The sequence below is a fragment of the Gracilinanus agilis genome, chromosome 1, assembly GCF_016433145.1.
Source record: "Gracilinanus agilis isolate LMUSP501 chromosome 1, AgileGrace, whole genome shotgun sequence".
Taxonomy (NCBI): domain Eukaryota; kingdom Metazoa; phylum Chordata; class Mammalia; order Didelphimorphia; family Didelphidae; genus Gracilinanus; species Gracilinanus agilis.
The window spans coordinates 639,509,944-639,531,238 of NC_058130.1; the positions used below are offsets into that span (position 1 = coordinate 639,509,944).

General features: G+C 36.6%; 1 protein-coding gene across 1 annotated transcript in view; it reads right to left on the bottom strand.

Moving 5' to 3' along the window:
• Window positions 1-21,295, bottom strand: part of RGS22 (regulator of G protein signaling 22) — a 182,953-nt gene that overhangs the window by 107,221 nt on the left and 54,437 nt on the right. The window contains exons 7-8 of the mRNA XM_044683939.1: window positions 20,375-20,536; window positions 15,544-15,703 (exon numbers count right to left, since the gene is read on the bottom strand). Of these exons, the coding sequence (XP_044539874.1) occupies window positions 15,544-15,703; window positions 20,375-20,536 (322 nt within the window). The remainder of the gene's footprint in view (window positions 1-15,543; window positions 15,704-20,374; window positions 20,537-21,295) is intronic.

The window sequence follows — 21,295 nt, forward strand, 5'->3', positions numbered from 1 at the left end:
GATCAATGGAATAGACTGGGGATAAATGACATCAGCAAGACAGTGTACGATAAACCCAAAGAGCCCAACTTTTGGGACATGAATCCACTATTTGACAAAAACTGCTGGGAAATTTGGAAAACAATATGGGAGAGATTAGGTCTAGATCAACATCTCACACCCTACACCAAGATAAATTCAGAATGGGTGAACGACTTGAATATAAAGAGGGAAACTATAAACATGTTAAGTGAACACAGAATAGTATACTTGTCAGATCTATGGGAAAGGAAAGACTTTAAAACCAAGCAAGAGCTAGAGAAAATTACAAAATGTAAATTAAATGGCTTTGACTATTTTAAACTAAGAAGTTTTTGTACAAACAAAAACAATATAGTCAAAATCAGAAGGGAAACAACAAATTGGGAAAAAATCTTTATAACGAAAAACTCTGACAGGGGTCTAATCACTCAAATATACAAGGAGTTAAAGCAATTGTATAAAACATCAAGCCATTCCCCAATTGATAAATGGGCAAGAGACATGAATAGGCAATTTTCAGGTAAAGAAATCAAAAGTATCAACAAGCACATGAGAAAGTGTTCCAAATCTCTAATAATTAGAGAAATGCAAATCAAAACAACTCTGAGGTATCACCTCACACCTAGCAGATTGGCTAAAATGAAAGAAGGGGAGAGTAATGAATGTTGGAGGGGATGTGGCAAAATTGGGACATTAATGCATTGCTGGTGGAGTTGTGAACTGATCCAGCCATTCTGGCTGGCAATTTGTAATCATGCTCAAAGGGCTATAAAAGAATGCCTGCCCTTTGATCCAGCCATACCATTGTTGGGTTTGTACCCCAAAGAGATCATAGATAAACAGACTTGTACGAAAATATTCATAGCTGCGCTTTTTGTGGTGGCAACAAATTGGAAAAGGAGGGTATGTCCTTCAATTGGGGAATGGCTTGATGTTTTTTTTTTTTTTTTTTTTTTTTTTTTTTTTTTTGCTAAAAGGAATAATAAACTGGAGAAGTTCCAGGCGAACTGGAGAGACCTCTGGGAACTGATGCAGAGCGAAAGGAGCAGAGCCAGAAGAACTCTATACACAGAGACTGATATACTGTGGTAAAATTGAATGTAATGGACCTCTGTTCCAGCAGCAATACAATGACCCAGGACAATTCTGAGGGATTTATGGTAAAGAAAGCTACCCACATTCAGAGGAAGGACTGCAGGAGAGGAAACATATAAGAAAAACAACTGCTTGAATGCATGGGTCGGGGTGGACATGACTGAGGGTGTAGACTCGAAACTACCACACCAATGCAACTACCAACAATTTGGAAATTGGTCTTGTTCAAGGACACATGACAAAACTAGTGGAAACGCGCATCGGCCAAGGGTGGGGGGGGGGGTGCGGGGGCGGGGGTTGAAGGGGAAAGGTGGAGCATAAATCATGTAACTATGTTAAAAATGAATATTAATAAATGTTAAAAAAAATAGTGAAGTAGGTAGTGCAAACATTGTGATCCCCTTTTTGCAGGCATGTCAAGAGAGTTTAAGTGATTTGCCCAAGACCACACAGACTGATAAATGGGAGAGCTGGATTCAAATGGAGATGTTTTGACTCAAAATCTGATGTTCTCTCTATATCATGCCATATTTATTCTGTAAAAAATAGGAAAAAGATTGAGAGTTTCACAATTAACTCAAATAATTTATAGGAAAGTGAGCCTTTGTTTGGAATGGTGGGTTATCTTGTCTCTCCCTATAGGGTATGGGTATAAGCAATAGGAACCCTAAGAAGATAAAAGGCAATACCTTATTAATTCTCAGTGGAATATTGCCTAGTGTGCTTTGGAAAAAAAAAACTCCTTTGGTTTTGGCCTACAGAAATGTTTTTGACCTATAGAAATGAGCTGACAGTCCTACTCAGTCCTTTCTTTTTTAAAAATTAATTAATTAAGAATATTTTTCCATGGTTACATGATTCACGTTCTTTCCCTCCCCTCTTTCCTCTGCCCTCCCAGAGCTGATGAACAATTCCACTGGGTTATACATGCGTTATTGTTCAAAACATTTTTTCATATTATTAATATTTGCAATAAACTACGTAGTCCTTTCAAAAAAAAATCTTTTCAATATTGGTGACATGTGCTTCAAATACAAAAAAAAATGAGAGAAAAAAATCAAACACTGTATCGCACATGAAGGTAGAAAAACAATAATGAAAAATATCAAAAAATATATATATATACACATACATATATGTATGTATATATATATATATATAAATATATCACAATCACAGAGGTAAAATATAGAGGCTACTTGCCGAAAAATAAGATTAATTTCATCTTTAACTTGCCATAACCTGTAGTGGTTGGAATGTTGATAGTGGCATGAGCCATAGGGCAAAGCACCAACTGCCAGTTGAGCCAAGAGTATATAAAGCCCTGGAGACCCAGGGCTGGGTTTGGTTCTTTCCCTGACTTCTCCCCTGATTACTCACTTATCCCTTACCCCCTGGGGCTCTGGGTGGTGGGAGTGAGAACGTGGGTAACTTAGGCCTAGAAGAGAGTTTAAACCAATCCTGCAGAACAATTTACCAATACTATTAGCACAACTGGCAAATCCTTTAGTCAAAGATCAACTTTATTTTCCAGAGACCACATCACTCTGACCCAGGGCTGCTTGCCCTGGGTTAGCAGAAGACAATTCAGACAAGACCTATTAGCAACCTTACTCAGATAAACCTTTCATCCTTAGATCTCAGTACTTCCTAACCCTCTTTCCACTGCTTTGTTCCCTTCACTCTGTTATTAATAAACCCCTTAGCCTTAACCAAAGATCTCAGTGGTTATTTACCTACCATCTAGAGCCACATAGGCACAGGCAACTGGAAGGGTTCTGAGCAGTTTCAGCTGGAAGAAACTCCATTGCTGAAGGACAGGAAGTTCAACACCCACTTCCTGTAAGCTTACCATTCAACAATAGGAAGCTGCTTCCTCAGCAGGGAAGGGGCTGGTAATCTGATATCTTAAAGGAGCCTGGTATCTAGTAGTGAGTTTCACTTGTCGTTCAGTTACCTGGGTTGGATCCTTGATACATTTACAACAAATTTCAAGCCCAGCCCAAGTACAGCTCATTCCATCCTTTCAACTAGCACCTTCCTCCTTCTAGCCTTTATTACCAGCCTAAGGCCCCTGACCTCATTTATTATACATGTTTATGGATGGAGTGACAAATTTGGTTATATAAAGTTCTAGGGAGCAGGGGTTTTGTCATCTGATGATACCCATACTCCATTAATTTGTTTGGCTTTAAATTTTTTCTTCCATTTTTCTACTTTCTTGGCATTATAGGAAAGGGATAGATCCAAATCATCAGTAATTGTTAGTGGCAAAATTAATTCAGGTCCTTCCAAGGCTGCTAGTTTGGTTGTGATATCTGCTTGGTTATTTCCCCTGAAGACAAGGTCAGTGCCACGTGTATGTGCAGAGCAGTGAACAATAGCTATGGCTTTGGTAATAATGTATGCATTGGCAATACATTTTCCAGCTGATGTTAAGAATCCCCTCTGAAGCCATACTATGCCAACAGCATGACATATGCCGAATGCGTAAAGGGAGTCCATGTAAATCGTGACCCTTTTATCCTTTGCAATGATACAGGCATGTTTCAAAGCTGTGAGTTCTGCACCTTGTGAATTTACATTTGAGAGGAAGGAAATTGACCACAGAGTATCAAATTTGGTAACTACAACAACTCCTAAATCCAAATTATCCAAAGGGGTATCCAGTAAATCATTACGAAGTTTATCAGCAATGGACACTAAAGATATAAAATTGTGTAAAGGGTCTATGGAAGTTGACAAATCAGGGGGCAAGGTTGCAGGATTAAGAACTCCACAGCATTTTAATGTGTCATGTTCATTATTCAACAGGGTTATCTCGAATCTCATAATCCTTTGATTGGTAAATTCCTGTATCCTGTGTCTTAATAACAATGCCTCGACCTCATGTAGGCAAATTATGGTCAGAGGCCATCCTAATACTAGATCAGCAGATTTGGTTACTAATAAAGCTGTGGCAGCTACTCCTCTAAGGCATTGTGGTGCTCCTGAAGCTACTGGGCCCAGTTGGGTCGAATAATAGGCTACTGGGCATTGAATAGGTCCCAAAAGTTGAGTTAGAACACCTGAAGCTACACCTTTCTGTTCATGGACATATAAAGTAAATGGTTTATCATAATTTGGGATGCCTAGAACAGGGGCAGACAGGATAGCCTGTTTTAAATTTGAAAGAGCTTTTAGGCGTTCCATTTCCAATTTAAATGGTTCAGGGACTGAGTATTTTGTGAGTGATACAAGAGGGTTTAGTGATTTCTCCATAGCAAAGGCTCCTCTGCTGACAAAATCCCATTGCTCCAAGAATCGCCCTCAATTACTTTTTAGTGGTAGGAGTGTTTAATTTTTGGATACTTTCAATACGCTTAGGAGAAATAAAATGGGACCCAGAAGTTAAAATGAAACCTAAATATTGTACTTTGGGGAGATACCACTGAACTTTGTCTTTGGAGACCTTGTAGCCCCTCTCTTATGTAGCTCCAAAAGGAGATACTTTCTATCCTCCTGCCATGCTGTAGCATTTGGTGAAGCCAAGAGCAAATCATCCATATATTTAATTAAATGGCTATATTTAAATTTAGTGGCATCCATATTGGCAGTTAAGAATTGTGTTAATAACATAGGGCTACCCACGAACCCTTGGGACAAATGAGCCCAGGTCCACTAGGTGAAAGCAAAGATATGTCTGGAATCCTCATGTATCAGTATAGAAAAGAAAGTGGAGCTTAAGTCTACTACAGTAAAGTATGTAGCTATTCTAGGAATAGAAGAAATACTAGTGTTTATGTTGGAAAACTACAGGGTGTCTCTTTATAATGTGATTGTTCATAGCCCTCAAATCCTGGATGAATTGATAGAGATGCTTGCCATCAGGCCCCAATTTTGGCTTTTTAACAGGCAGGATGGGCATAGAATAGCATAGAATATTCAGATTTAAAGGGAATTATGATGCCTTGGTCAATTAGTGAATTTATTCAAGGGAAGGTACTGAGGAATAGAAGGAGGTGGGCTAGATTTTGTTTTAATTTGGACAGGGACAGCTGATTTATTTAAGTAGGCCAACATCAGAAGATGATGTGGCCCAGAGAGACTCAGGAATATCAGTGGGGATTTGAAAAGTCAGAGGTTCCTGTACATCTGAAAGGAGGACCGGGAGCAAAGTTAAAGTTTCCTCTGGTAATTCTAATGAGATAGAGCCATTAGGCGAGCAATTCATTGTGACTCTTAAGTACTTCTTTCAGATAGCTGGGATTTCAAAAGTGGGAGATTCCTTCATCTCATGATTGTCTGAAAGAAGTATAGGGAGCAATTTTAAGGATTTCTCGGGCAATTCCATTGACATGCAGCCATCTGGAGAGGAAGTTATTGTGGCTCTAAGCTTGCATAAAGATTTCTCCCCAGCAAATTTAAAGGGGAGCCAGGCATCAAGAGGAAAGAATGCTCCATGGTCAAGGGTCCTACAGACACCATCCTAGGGCAAAGCTTTGGAACCTTTAGGGGAGTCCCTGATACCACCACTACATTTACTGAGCCAATGGAATTGCAATCTGAATCAGGTGTGCTCCAGCGTCCAAAAGACAATCATAATAGGCGTTACCAACCTTTAATGTTACATGGGGCTCATGAGTATGGGGGGGGGGAGCAGTGGATAGGGACAACAGGCAGTAAGACATCAGGGTCTGGAAAATCAAATGTTATATCCTGATTCCTGTGTCCCAAGCAACCCACCCCCACCCCGTACACCTTCACTTTGGGTAGTTCCTTGGGCTTCCCCAGAAGGGCATTAGCACCCTAAGTATCTTGGGGACAAGGTCCACTTAAAATATACTGTTGTGGGGTCATTTGGTTTTAGTTATCAATTGCCTGATTTATAATCCCAGAATTGTTATCAGTCCTAAAGTTGATTAGTCCTATTATTGTTTCTGTAATTATTATTCCAGTAAGGTATTATTTCTGATTGCCTGGAAACAGAGGCCTGAGGCAGCTGGGGAGCAACCCAAGTGGGATGTGAGTAAGTGAGGCCATGGCCACGGGGTGGGAGAGTGCAGCTCTCATGGTGGGATATAACCCTTCCACCAGGGAAGCTTAGTATTTTTCCTTAGGGGCTGAGTAAAGAAAATTTGAGAATTCAAGTCCTGTTGTGGTAGCCAAATATGTAAGATTAAAAATTAATATCCAATACTCCAAGTATTATATTTTTATAAGATTTATTAATAATACCTTGAAGTAAAGGAAAATAATAGCCTTAGTAAAGAGACCGCTTCCCAGCACATGCACATGGGAGAAGAGAGTGAACATGGGGCCACACCAACATTTATCTATACAATGTAAGCATGCAACTTATGGACAAAAAGGAAAGGGATGCTGGGTAATGTAGTTCAGGGGTACACATTTTCTATCTACACAGAATACACAGATGGTAATCATAACTGTGAATATTAATGGGATGAACTCACTCATAAAATGGAAGTGGATGGCAGAATAGATTAAAAACCAGAATCCTACCATATGTTGTTTATAAGAAACACACTTGAGGGAAGTGGAGACACTCAGGGTGTAAAGGTAAGAGGCTACAGCAGAATCTATTGAGCTGCAACCAAGACTAAGAAGGCAGGAGTAGCACTCATAATCTCAGACAAGGCTAAAGCAAAAATACATCTGATTAAACGAGATAAGGAAAATTAGAAATACTAAAAATCAAAGGAGAAATTAATAAAATAGAAAGTAAAAGAACTATTGAATTAATAAATAAACAAAACTAGAAGTTGGTACTTTGAAAAAACAGATAAAATAGACAAAGTACTGGTAAATCTAATTAAAAAAAAGTAAAGCAGAAAACCAAATTAACAGTATCAAAGATGAAAAGGGAGACCTCACCGCTAATGAAGAGGAAATTAAAGCAATCATTAAGAACTATTTTGCTCAATTATATGGCAATAAATAGAGGAATCTAGGTGATATGGATGAATATTTACAAAAATATAAATTGCCTAGATTAACAACAGAAGAAACAGAATACTTAAATAATCCAATATCAGAAAAAGAAAATTGAACAAGCCACCAAAGAACTCCCTAAGAAAAAATCACCAGGGCCTGATGGATTCACAAATTAACTCTATCAAACATTCAAAGAACAATTAATTCTATCAAATATTCAAAAAACAACTAATTCCAATACTATACAAATTATTTGACATAATAAGAAAAGAAGGAGTTCTACCAAATTCCTTTTATGACACTAATATGGTACTGATTCCAAAGCCAGGCAGACCAAAAACAGAGAAAGAAAACTACAGACCAATCTCCGTAATGAACATAGATGCAAAAATCTTAAATAGAATATTAGCAAAAAGACTCCAGCAAGTGATCGTGAGGGTTTATCCATCATGATCAGGTGGGATTTATACCAGGAATGCAAGGATGGTTCAACATTAGGAAAACCATCCACACAATTGACCATATATCAACAAGCAAACCAACAAAAACCACATGATTATCTCGATAGATGCTGAAAAAGTGTTTTGCAAAATACAAGACCCATTCCTATTGAAAACACTAGAAAGTATAGGAATAGAAGAACCTTTCCTAAAAATAATAAACAGTATATTAGAGAAGAAAAGGAAATTGAAGGTATTAAAATAGGCAATGAAGAGACTAAGCTATCACTCTTTGCAGATAATATGACGGTCTACTTAAAAAATCCTAGAGAATCAACTAAAAAGCTAGTGGAAATAATCAACAACTTTAGTAAAGTTATAGGTGTTTGTTTTGAATTCAGGGAAGTGCTATTTGGAAGTGTCTAGCAGACTCCCTATGGACATGTGGGGGGCTTTGAGACTACATTACCCATGATTCCAATGGGTTTCCAGTTTTCGGGCGTGGGGACGTCAAAGGTCCCCATGCATAGGGCAGCTTAAATTCAGAGGAGGGCCTAGAGAAGGTCTCTTGGGTTTCTTGGCTACCTGGCTGGCGTATGAGATACATGATGGGCACCAGCGGTAAATTTAAAAGATAGGCGCGGTCATAAATATTTCACCAACAAGGCCATGGCTATTAAAATAAGCTTTTTTCTTATACTATATGTCTTTATCATTTTTAATCATAACACAGGATACAAAATAAATACACATAAATTATCAGCATTTCTATATATTTCCAACACATTTCAGCAGCAAGAGTTAGAAAGAGAAATATCATTTCAAATCACCCTAGACCAGTGATGATAGGCAAACTATTCCCCGTGGGCCAGATCCAGGCCATAGTTTGCCCATCACTGCCTTAAGCAATACCCTAATCACTACATCTGGATGTGGGGGCATAGTGATTAGGGAATTTGCTTAAAGTAGTGATGAGCAAACTACGACCAGTTTGCCCATCACTGCCCTAGATAATATAACATACTTAGGAATCTATCTACGCAGGAATTATACGAACACAACTACAAAACACTTTCCAAACAATTAAAACTAGATCTAAACAATTGGAAAAACATTGATTGCTCATGGGTAGGATGAGCTAACATAATAAAAATGAACATTCTACCCAAATTAATTTACTTATTTAATACCACATCTGTCAAACTACCAGGAAACATTTTTACTGAGTTAGAAAAAACTATAACAAAGTTCATTTGGAAGAACAAAAGATCAAGAATATCAAGGGAAATAATGAAAAAAAATGTGAAGGAAGGTGGCCTAGCAGTACCAAATATTAAACTGTACTATAAAGCAGTGGTCATCAAAACAATATGGTACTGAATAAGAGACAGAAGGGAGGGTCAGAGGAATAGATTTGGGGTAAGTGATGTCAGCAAGACAGTCTATGATAAACCCAAAGAGCCCAACTTTTGGGACAAAAATCTACTATTTGACAAAAACTGCTGGGAAAATTAGAAAACAATATAGGAGAGATTAGGTTTAGGATCAACATCTCACACCCTATACCAAGATAAATTCAGAATGGGAGAATGACTTGAATATAAAGAAGGAAAACACAAAATAGTATACTACTTGTCAGATCTTTGGGAAAGGAATGATTTTTAAACCAAGTAAGAGTTAGAAAAAATTACAATTACAAAATAAATAATTTTGATTACATTAAATTAAAAAGGTTTTGTACAAACAAAAACAATGCAACCAAAATCAGAAGGGAAACAACTAGGAAAAAATATTTATAACAAAAAACTCTGACAAAGGTCTAATTACTCAAATAATCAAGGAGTTCAATCAATTGTACAAAAAAATCAAGCCATTCCCCAATTGATAAATGGGCAAGGGACATGAATAGGCAATTTTCAGTAAAGAAATCAAAACTATCAAAAGCACATGAAAAAGTGTTCTAAATATCTAATAATTAGAGAAATGCAAATCAAAACAACTCTGAGGTATCACCTCACACCTAGCAGATTGGCTAAAATGACAGCAGGGGAGAGTAATGAATGTTGGAGGGGATGTGGCAAAATTGGGACATTAATGCATTGCTGGTGGAGTTATGAATTGTTCCAACCATTTTGGAACCATGCCCAAAGAGAGCCAAAACATTGCCTGCCCTTTGATCCAGCCATACCATTGCTGGGTTTGTGCCCCAACACGGCTATAAATATTTTTGAACGGAAAAGACGTTCAAAAATATTTATAGCTGTGTTCTTTGTGGTGGCAAAAAACTGGAAAATGAGGGTATGCCCTTCAATTAGGGAATGGCTGAATAAGTTGTGGTATCTGTTGGTGATGGAATACTACTGTGCTCAAAGGAATAATAAACTGGAGGAATTCCATGTGAACTGGAATGACCTCCAGGAATTGATGCAGAGTGAAAGGAGCAGAGCCAGAAGAACATTGTACACAGAGACCGATACGCTGTGGTAAAATCAAATGTAATGGACTTCTGTACTAGCAGCAATGCAAGGATCCAGGACAATTCTGAGGGATTTATGGAAAAGAATGCTATTCACATTCTGAGGAAGAACTATAGGAGTGGAAACAGAAGAAAAACAACTGCTTGAACCTATGGGTTGATGTGGACATGATTTGGGATATAGACTCTAAATGACCACCCTAGTGAAATTATCAAGAATATGGAAATAGGTCTTGTTTAATGACACATGAAAAAACCAGTGGAAATGTGCATTGGCTACAGGGGTTGGGGGTAGGTGGAGGGGAGAGTAAGAACATGAATCATGTAACCATGGAAAAATTTTTTCTAAAAAATTAAAAAAAGAGATAAGGAAGGTAACTACATCTTAATAAAAGGCAGTATAAATAATGAAGAAATATCAGTACTTAACAAATATGTACCACATGGTATAGTATCCATGTTTTTAAAGAAGCTTAAGAAGGAAATATACAGTAAAACTATACTAGGAGTGACCTTAACCTTCCCCTATCAGAACTAGAAAAATCTAACCAAAAAATAAGAAAGAAGTGAAGTGAATGAAATGTTAGAAAAATTAGAGTTAATAGATATCTGGAGAAAATGTAATAGGGATAAAAAGGAATATACCTTCTTTTCAATAGTACATGGTACATATAAAAAGACTGACCATTTACTAAGGCATAAAGACATCATAAACAAATGCAGAAAAACATAAATAATACATGTGACTTTACCTTTTTTAGATTATAATACAATAAAAATTATAATTAATAAGGGTTCAAGGAGAGGCAAATTTTAAATTAATTGGAAACTAACCAATCTAATTCTTGAAAACTTGTGGGTCAAAGAACAAATCATAGAAACAATTACTGATTTCATTGAAGAGAATAACAATGAAGAGACAACATATCAAACTCTATTGTATACTGCGCCAAAGCAGTACTTGGGAAAATTTATATCCCCAAATGCCTACATCAATAAAAGTGAGAGGGAAGAGGAGATCAATGAATAAACAAGTTAAAAAAACTATAAAAAGAACAAATTAAAAATCCCCAGATAAAAACTAAATTGGAAATCCTAAAAATTAAAGGTGAAATTAATAAAATTGAAAGTAAAAGAACTGTTGAACTAATAAATAAGAGTAGGAGCTGGTTCATTAAAAAAAAAAAACAAATAAAATAAAGTACTGGTTAATCTAAAAGAAGAAAAAGTATCAAATTAATAGTATCAGAAATGAAAAGGACAAACTCACCTCTAATGAAGAGGAAATTAAAGTAAACTATTTTGCCTAATTACATGACAATAAATGACAATTTAGACAATGGAAGAATATTGATAAAAATATAAATTGCCTAGATCAGTGATGGGCAAACTATGGCCTGTGGGCCAGATGTGGCCCCCTGAAATGTTCTATTCAGCTGCGACATTATTTCTAATCTGACAAATACAATGAGTAGGATAAAATACAATGAAACTTTGAAAGAGTTGCCTTAGAAACAGACTGACAGATGAGTATTTCCTTTCCCTTTGCCCCCTCTTTAAAAAGTTTGTCCATCACTGGCCTAGATTAACAAAAGAGGAAATAAAATACTTAAATAATCCCATCTCAGAAAAAGAAATTGAACAAGCCATCAAGGAACTCCCTAAGAAAAAAATCCCCAGAGCCAGATGGATTCACAAGTGAAATCTATCAAATATTTAAAGAATAATTAATCCTAATACTATACAAACTATTTGACAAAATAAGCAAAGGAGTCTTACCAAATTCTTTTTGTGACCAAAAATGGTACTGATACCTAAGCCAGGCAGACCCAAAACAGAGAAAGAAAACTATAGACCAATCTCCTTAATGAATAGAGATGCAAAAATCTTAAATAAAATATCACCAAAGAGACTACAGCAAATTATCACAAGAGTTATTCATTATGACCAGGCAGGATTTATACCAGGAATGCAAGGCACTTAGTTCAATATTAAGAAAACCATCGACATAATTGACCATATCAATAACCAAACTAACAGAAATCACATGATTATCTCAATAGATGCAGAAAAAGCCTTTGACAAAATACAACACCCATTCCTATTGAAAACAACAGAAAGCATAGGAATAAAAGGGCCTTTCCTTATAAAATAATAAGCAGTATTTATTTAAAACCATCAGCAAATATATGCAATGGGAATAAGTTAGAAGTCTTCCCAATGAGCTCAGGAGTGAAGCAAGGATGCCCATTATCACCACTATTATTTAATATTGTACTAGAAATGCTGGTGGTAGCAATTAGAGAAGAAAAAGAATTTGAAGGGATTAAAGTAGTCAATGAGGAAACTAAACTATCACTCTTCACAGACAATATGATGGTATACTTAGAGAATCCTAGAAGATGAACTAAAAAACTTTGGGAAAGTTGCAGGATACAAAATACACCCACATCAATCATTAGCGTTTCTATATATTTCCAACAAAACTTAGCAGCAGGAGTCAGAAAGAAAAACTCCATTTAAACTCACTCTAGATAATATCATATATTTGGGAATCTATTTGCCAAGACAAACAGGAATTTTATGAACACAATGACAAAATAATTTTCACACAATTAAAACTAGATCTAAATAATTGGAAAAATATTAATTGCTCATGGAAAGGACAAGCTAATATAATAAAAATGACAAACATACCTATAGTAATTTACTTATTCAGTTCCATACCTATCAAACTACCAAAAAAACTTTTTTTTTAAAAATTATAACGAAGTTCAGCTGAAAGAACAAAAGATCAAGAATATCAAGGGAACTAATGAAAAAAATGTGAAGGATGGTGGTCTAGCAATACTGTACTATATAAAAAAATGTGAAGGATGGTGGTCTAGCAATACTGTACTATATAAAGCATTGATCATCAAAACAATATGGTGGGCAGCTGGGTAGCTCAGTGGAGTGAGAGTCAGGCCTAGAGACAGGAGGTCCTAGGTTCAAACCCGGCCTCAGCCAGTTCCCAGCTGTGTGACCCTGGGCAAGTCACTTGACCCCCATTGCCCACCCTTACCAATCATCCACCTAGGAGACAATACACCAAAGTACAAGGGTTTAAAAAAAAACAAAACCAAAAAAACCAAAACAAAACAATATGGTACTGGCTAAGAGATAGAAGGGGGGTGGGGGATCAATGGAACAGACTAGGGGTAAATGACCTCAGCAAGTTACTTTTTGATAAACCCCTGATCCCAGCTTTTGGGACAAGAACTCACTATTTGACAAAAAACTGCTGGGAAAATTGAAAAAGAGTATGGGTTTAGATCAACATCTCACACCCTACACCAAGATAAATTCAAAATGGGTAAATGACTTAAATGAAAGAGTGAAATGATAAGTAAATTAGATGAACACAGAATATTATACCTGTCAGATCTATGGGAAAAGGAAGAATTTAAGACCAAGCAAGAGATAGAGAACATTACAAAATGTAAAATGAATAATTAATTATGTTAAATTAAAATATTTTTGTATAAACAAAACCAATGCAACCAAAATTAAAAGGGAAGCAACAAACTGAAAAAAAATTTTATAACAAAATTCTCTGACAAAGGTCTAATTTCTCAAATATACAAATAACTAAGTCAAGTTTACAAGAAATCTAGCTATTCCCCAGTTGACAAATGATCAAGGGATATGAATAGGCAGTTTTCAGATAAAGAAATTAAAACTATCAATAATCAGATGAAAAAGTGTTCTGAATTCCTCCCGATTAGAGAAATGCAAATCAAAACTCTGAGATACCACCTCACACCTACCAGATTGGCCAAAAGAAAATAATAAATGTTGTGGGAAGCCAATAAGAGAATAGATAAAAATCTGAGACCCCTCTTTTGATACCTCTTATGATCCATACTTTTTCTTATTGGAAAAACATTATAGACTTATTAAAAAGCTTTGAGTCCTTAGCAGACCAGCAACTACTGAGTTAACGATTTCTCTCCTTGATAATTAAGAAGCCTGAACCCTAACAAACATTACTTAGATAAGACTGCATACTTAGATAAGACTGGAGCCTTTAGTCTGGCCTTTATTTGACCAGGTGCAAACCTATAATCCAGGAAGACAGGACTCAATTAGTGAACATCTCCATAAAATATTTCTGCTCCCAGAATTATCCCCTACTAATTGGTGATTGGAATTTGGCCATTGTCCTTGTAGCTATACCTTTACTTTTTAGACTTTAATGGGTTGTGTATGATTTGTTACCCCTTCACAATTGTGACTCTTTCTTTGTGTTCTTTGTTTGAAATCAGTATATAAAAAACTCCAAAGCCCACTGAGTTCAGAGCAACATTGGCTAACCACTAGTCTGGTTGTTCTCATTTTCTTTTTCCTGTCTTAACAATCCGATGCCACGAACGCCACTCAGGACCCAAAAACCATATAGGGAGCTGGCTCTCTATAAAATGTTGGAGGGAATGATGCTTTGCTGGTGGAGTTGTGAATTGATCCAACCATTCTGGAAGGCAATTTGCAATTATGCCCAAAGGACTTTAAAAGATTCCATATGCCCTTAGATCCAACTGTATTATCACTAAAAAAAATCTAGATTTATACCCTCAAAAGACTTTTTTAAAATTGAGATGGTCTTGCTTGTACAAAAATATTTATAGCTGCGCTTTTTGTGGTGGCAAAAAATTGGAAAATGAGGGGGTGTCCTTTGATTGGGGAATGGCTGAACAAATTGTGGTATATGATGGCGATAGAATACAATTGTGCTGTAAGGACTAATTATCTGGAGGCTTTCTATATGAACTGGGAGAAACTCAATCAACTGATGCAGAGTGAAATGAGCAGAACCAGAATAACACTGTACACAGACAGTAAAGCATTGTGGAATAATCTAATGCATTGATGGGCAAAATTTTTAAAGAGGGGGCCAAAGGAAAGGAAATGCTCATTTGTCAGTCTGTTTCTAAGGCAACTCTTTCAAAGTTTCATTGAATTATATCCTACTCATTGTATTCGTAAGATTAGGAATAATATCTTGCAGCCAGACAGAACATTTCAGGGGGCTGCATCTGGCCCGTGGGCTATAGTTTGGCCCATCACTGAAATGCAATGGACTTTGCTACTAGTAGCAATGCAGCAAGCCAGGACACTCCTGAAGGACTTATGTAAAAGAATGCTATCCACATTGAGAGAAAGAACTATAGGAGTAGAAATGCAAAAGCAAACCATATGACATCACTTATCACATGTATATATGGGTATGTGATTTGGGATTTGGGCTTTAGAAAGTCACGTTAGAGCAAAAATGAATAAAAAATAGGTATCAAGTGATAACATTTGTACAAACCAGTGGAATTGCTTGTTGGCTCTGGGAGGGGAGAGCAAAGAGAAGAGAGAAATAAAATGAATTACATAAACATGGCAAAATTTTTAAATAATAATTATTTCAAGATATACATTATTAAAAAGACATTTTTATGATTAAGCTTCTTGATGAAGATAGTTATATATAAACCAAACAGAGAATTTTATCACAAACTTCACAATAATGAGCTCAATAGGCCAACCTACCAGTGGAATGCAAGATTTAGGTCTTAAGGGTAAAAGTGTGACCATTTGCGGGAAAGGATCAATATCTTTCCTTGGTTGATCTTGGCGGGAATGCCAGAATTTCAGCACAGCACTAGCATTTTTTAATTCATATGAATGTGTTACACAGAACCTAGGTCCCCTGTTGGAAGAAAGACAACTTTAAGAAGATCTTGACAAAAGACTCCATATTTATGGTCAAAAAAAACATTTTGAAAATCTACAAAATTTACATTAGCCCCAATATACCAATTACCAAAGTCATCCCTAATCCACCCCCGCCCCACCTTTTTTTTTAATCCTTACCTTCCATGTAAGAATCAGTGCTAAATACTGGGTTCCAAAGCAGGAAGAGTACTAAAGACTAGGCAATTGAGATTAAGTAATTTGCCCCCAAGCTAGAAAGTGTCTGAGGCCACATTTGAACTCATGACTGCACATCTCTAAGCCTGGTTCTCTGCCCACTAAGCCATCAAGCTGCCCCCAACCCTTTATTTTCTAAGAGGTAGCATGCTACAATGGAAAATGCAAAAGATTTACAGTCGGGGTCCTAGGTTCAAATACAGCTCTGTCACTATAACCTGTATGGTGGGCAAGTCATTTTATCTTAGGAGGTCTGTTTATTCATCTTTAAAATGAAAGGGATTGGGGGAAGTGCAGCTATACAGTGGGCTCAGTGGACTGAGTCCCAGAAATGGGAGGTCCTGAATTCAAATCTGACCTCAGACACTTCCTAGCTGTGTGACCCTGGGCAAGTCACTTAACCCCCATCGCCTCACCCATACCATTCTTCTGCCTTAAAACAAATACAGAGTATTAATTCTAAAATGGAAGGAAGGTAAGAGTTTTTAAAAAAAATAAAAGTAGGGTAAGGTTCTTACCAGCTCTGAGATTCTATGATCAATTTCTAATTATCCCTTCTTTTAGTGCTCACCATTATAAGGTGAACAGAAAAGACTAGAATCTCACAGAGTAGAATTAATTATGAGGCAAATCTGCCTTTACCCCATAAATAAATAAATGAGCACATCCCACCTGACTGCTCTCCTAGACAGGCTTCCTCATCATCTCCACTCTGATTAGCGAGGCCTGAGGATGGACATTCATTAGAGAGCCATTCCAAGGTCCTCATTTAAGGAGAGACCCAGGGCAGTCACCCCAAAATTTCCCACTCACCATTTCATAATGGCCAGCCCATGTAGGGTAAGCCACCTTTTTACCTTCTCTATATGTGTGTCCCCCCATTAGATTGTGAGCTCCTTGAGAATGAAGACTGTCCTTTGCCTTTCTTTGTATCCCCGGTAGTGTCTGGTACCTGGTAAGTGCTTAATAAATGTTTATTGGCTGACTGAAATTAATGAATGAATAAGAAAGTCTTTAGTAAATGCTAGGTACCAAGAGGCCCTAGGAAGAGAGTCTATGCCCTCAAAGGAGCCTACATTGTCATGGCAGTAGACAAGGCATATAGGAGAGCAGTAGCCAGAGAGTAGTATTTTGGTTTGGAAAGTTACAAGTGATGAATGCAGCCATAGAGATTTGCATCCTTTTCCCAGAAGTAATGGCATTACTGTTTATGATCCAATTATAGTTCTAGAACTTGAAAGCAGAAGTGGAGTAGTGATGGGACTAGAGAAAAATTATTAATCTGAATATCTGTAGTTAGTTTAGAATTGTCTTGGAACCCAGTATTTGTAATATTCTATTACAAATAGAATCAGGGCCAATATTTTGGAATCTTTCGTCACTCATCCAGAAAGGTGATGTTGCATGTTCACTCAACATCTGTGTGTCAAACCCAGGAGAAGGTGTTTGTATGTGAAGAGAAGAACTGGCACATAATTCACATAACAAGTGACTCTGCAAGCCTGGCATTTAAACTGCTCTTTAATCTGGTATCTCACTATAATTCCAACCTGACCTTATCCTCAGTCTCTACTCACATTGTTCCCTGTGGTGTTTGTTGATTCATAATGTCAAAGAATTTCAGACTTGAAAGATATCCCAGAGACAACCTAGTTCAACCCATACCTAAACAAGAACTCTCTCTATAGCACAAGGGCCATCTATAGTCCTTCTTAAAGTTTTTAGGTAGGGAACAGCTAGGTGCTCAATAGATAATGCGCCAGGCCTAGAGACAGGAAGTCCTAGGTTCAAATCTGGCCTCTGACCTTGGGAAAACCACTTAAGCCCCATTCCCTAGCCCTTACCACTCTTCTGCCTTGGAGCCAAAACATAGTATTGGTTCTATAATGGAAGATAAGGGTTAAAAAAAACAAACAACCACCTTTCAGGTGACAAGGAATCCACTTTGGAATAGTTGTAGTTCTTTGGAAATTTTTCCTTAAATCGAGCCTAAATTATCCTTTCTTCAGCTTTCATCCATTACTGCTAGTTTTTGCCTTCTGAACTCTGGGACAACAAATCTAACCCCCCTGTATGACAGACTTTACCCTCTGTCATATCCCTATAGGGGAGTCCTATTATCATATGTACCTCCTTCTAATGTTACTCTTTTTAATCAATTAGTCAAGCCTTTATTAAGGAGCTATGCTAGGTGCTGGAGACACTCTCCTCCCCCCCAAATTAAAATAATCCCTGCTCTCAGGTCGTTTATATTCTATTAAGGGAGACAACAAATAGATATATACAGAATGATTTTATGCCAAATAAATCCAAAATACAAGGGAGTTAATGAATGACTTGGAACATTAGCAGGTTGAAAGATATGTAAAAATCTCTGTAAAAGATGTAGAAGTTTGTGTTTGAGCTATTGTCTTGAAGTAAAGAGGAAGCTTATTCCAGCCAAAGGAACAGAAATGAGAGTTGGAAACCAATGTGTGAAGAATAAATAGAAAGAAGCCTTAGTTTGGCTTGAACAGAGTGTGATTAAAAGGAGAATAGCATATAATAATGCTGGACCATGCTGTGAAGTGCTTTATAAAGTAAAACAGAAGAGTTTCTATCTTATTCTTGAAGCAATAGGGATCTACTTTGAACATGGAAATGGCATGGTCACATCTTTGCATTTAAGGAAATGCCTTTTGGCAACTATGTGGAAATTGGGCTGTGCAGAGATTGAGGCAGGGATACCAAAGAGAGAGCCATTTCACTAGTCCAAGTAAGCTCTGATAAGGGTCTAAACTAAGAATGTGGCTATTTGAATAGCAAGGAAGTCAGATGCAAGAAGTGTGATAGATGTAGAAATGCAAAGATCTGGCACCCAATTGAATATATGGGGAATAAAGGATAATAACAAGGTATTCATTCCTGTTTACTGATCCTCTTAAAGGCATGATCTCAAATCCTTTGACCATCTCTCTGACTTTTCCATAGAATGGCATGAGATATGATCAAATACTTTGCTAAAATCTAGATAAACTGTTTCCTATACCATTCTTGTAATCTTCTAAGGTAGTATAAAAAGGGAGTGGGATTATATTAGCATGGCCCACTCTTATGGAAGCCACTGCTGGTTCTTTATAACCACTGTTTCCTTTTCAGGATAGTCACTAACCATCACTTTACTAACATGTTTAGTCTTATCAGGAATTAAAGTCAAGCTCACTGGCCTTTTCAAAAAATCAAGGCAAAAATCACCCTCTTCCCAGTGTTCCTTTTCCATTCTGCATAATTTTTCACAGTTTGCTGACTGGGTCAGTAGTCATATCTGCCAGTCTTTCAATAGTCTTTCTTTCAGTAGGGAGGTAGTTTCATTCCTAGAAAGCTCAACTCAGATAATAACATCACTCCTCTTCCAGAAGCCTTCCTCTAATGATCCCCATTATACTCTCATTCCAGTCAATAATTATTTATGTAAATGTCTCTCCTGATGCAGAACGTAAGCCCCTTAAGAGTAAAGGTTGTTTCATTCCTTGGATTTGTATTCCTAGTATGTACCACAATGCTTGATAGCAGGCACCTAATTATTTTGCTTACTGATTTAGTGATTGAAATATGCTGTCTTCCCCAAGTCTGATATCTGCAAGCTCTTTAAAAGCACAATTTTTAAACTTTTATATCACTAGAAGCTAGTACAATGTCTAAAATATAGTAGATAGCAAATAAATGCTTATTGTTTGATTGATGGTCATCCCTAATTGATTACATCTCATTCCATGTTTTTCTTTGGTATGTATTTTTATAAATATATATTGTCTTTTTTGATTAAACTTGTCAGCCTAACTTTATTATTCCCTTCAATTTTTTAAAACTCTTACCTTCTGTCTTAGAATTGATAGTAAGTACCGGTTCCAAGGCAGAAGGCCAATTGGAGTTAAGTGACTTGCCCACGCTCACACAACTAGGAGGTATCTGAGTTCAGAATTATATGAAGGGCTTCCTGTCTCTAGCCCTGATTCTCTATCCACTGAACCCTCTCGCTGCCCCATTCCCTTTAAATTTATCAAAAGCTTCTAGCACAGCACACTCCAAATATTAGTCAACAAAAAATATTGACTGACCAACCAGGAAAAAGATATGAGCAAGAGAATGGTTGACAATGACAAAATAAAGCTTCAAAAGTCCTGGGAGAAGAGATTCCAGTCTGGCTATGTCTGACTTGGTTTATACAGATTATATATTCAGTTACATAATTGAAAAAGATATTTTGGAATAGCATGGGCAGGAAAATGTATTAGGACCATAGAAATTGAAGAGGTAGAGAGAGTAAAAAGGTCAAATTCAAAGAGATAAACTCTGAGTTAGGTAGGACATTATATGATTTCTCTTCTCTATGGCCCCCAAGTATAGTAAAAACCCAAGGTATCTAAAGAAACTGCTTATCTGTCATAATTCAACCTTCAATTTTTCCTACCAATATTGAAGTAAAGGTTTCACAATTTCAGATTGAATGCATCTCAAATGTGGTTCATTCCAAAAAGATCCATCTATTAGATTAAGTTTTATTAGGACTTCTGGAGTGAGATAGTAATCTCCACCAGTCATTAGATAGTTTTTTCTCATCTTCTCAAGATGTCTAGAATAAAAAGAAAAACAGAACACAAAATTACTATCAAGATTAGTGAAAAATCTATAAAATTTCCAAACCTCCATACAATCTAGAAATCATATTAAAATAAAAATTTGATTTCAGGAGCCTCAATCTTTTGTGAGGAAGTTTTTTTTTTTTAATTTCTTGGAAGCCTATCATGGGAGTGAGGATAATACTGATAATTAAAGTCCTGGGAAACTGAAGGGAAAAGACTATAAAAGACACTTCATTTCTAGAAATGTCTCTTCCATGTTAAAAATGCTTAGTGGCCTAGAGCAGAGGTTTTTTTTTTTTCATGATCCACAATTAAGCATTTGTGTATCAATGATTTTCTGAAAAAAATAAATGCAAGCTATATATATATATATACATATACATATATATAAATCTAAAAAACATATATATGTGTGTGTATTCATATATATCATTGGAAGAACATGGTAAATATTTTTGCTCAGGCTAGAGATTTAATAGGAGTGTTAATCTAAATCTGTCTTCACTTTCTAAAAGGTCTGGCTCAGTTAGTTATTAGAAATCAAGGGTAGCAGTGAGGCTAAGACTAAGGATCCTTCAGTCAGGTGCAACCTAAGAACATGCTTCATATTTCTTCGCTACGGATCCAGCCCAGTGAAGTCTAGTCCATTTAAAACTAGACCAAAATTTCCAAGATACTGTTCACTACTCTCAGTTACCATAGTAATCTTTAATAGCACACAAAAAATATCAACATCCTAGTCTGAACAA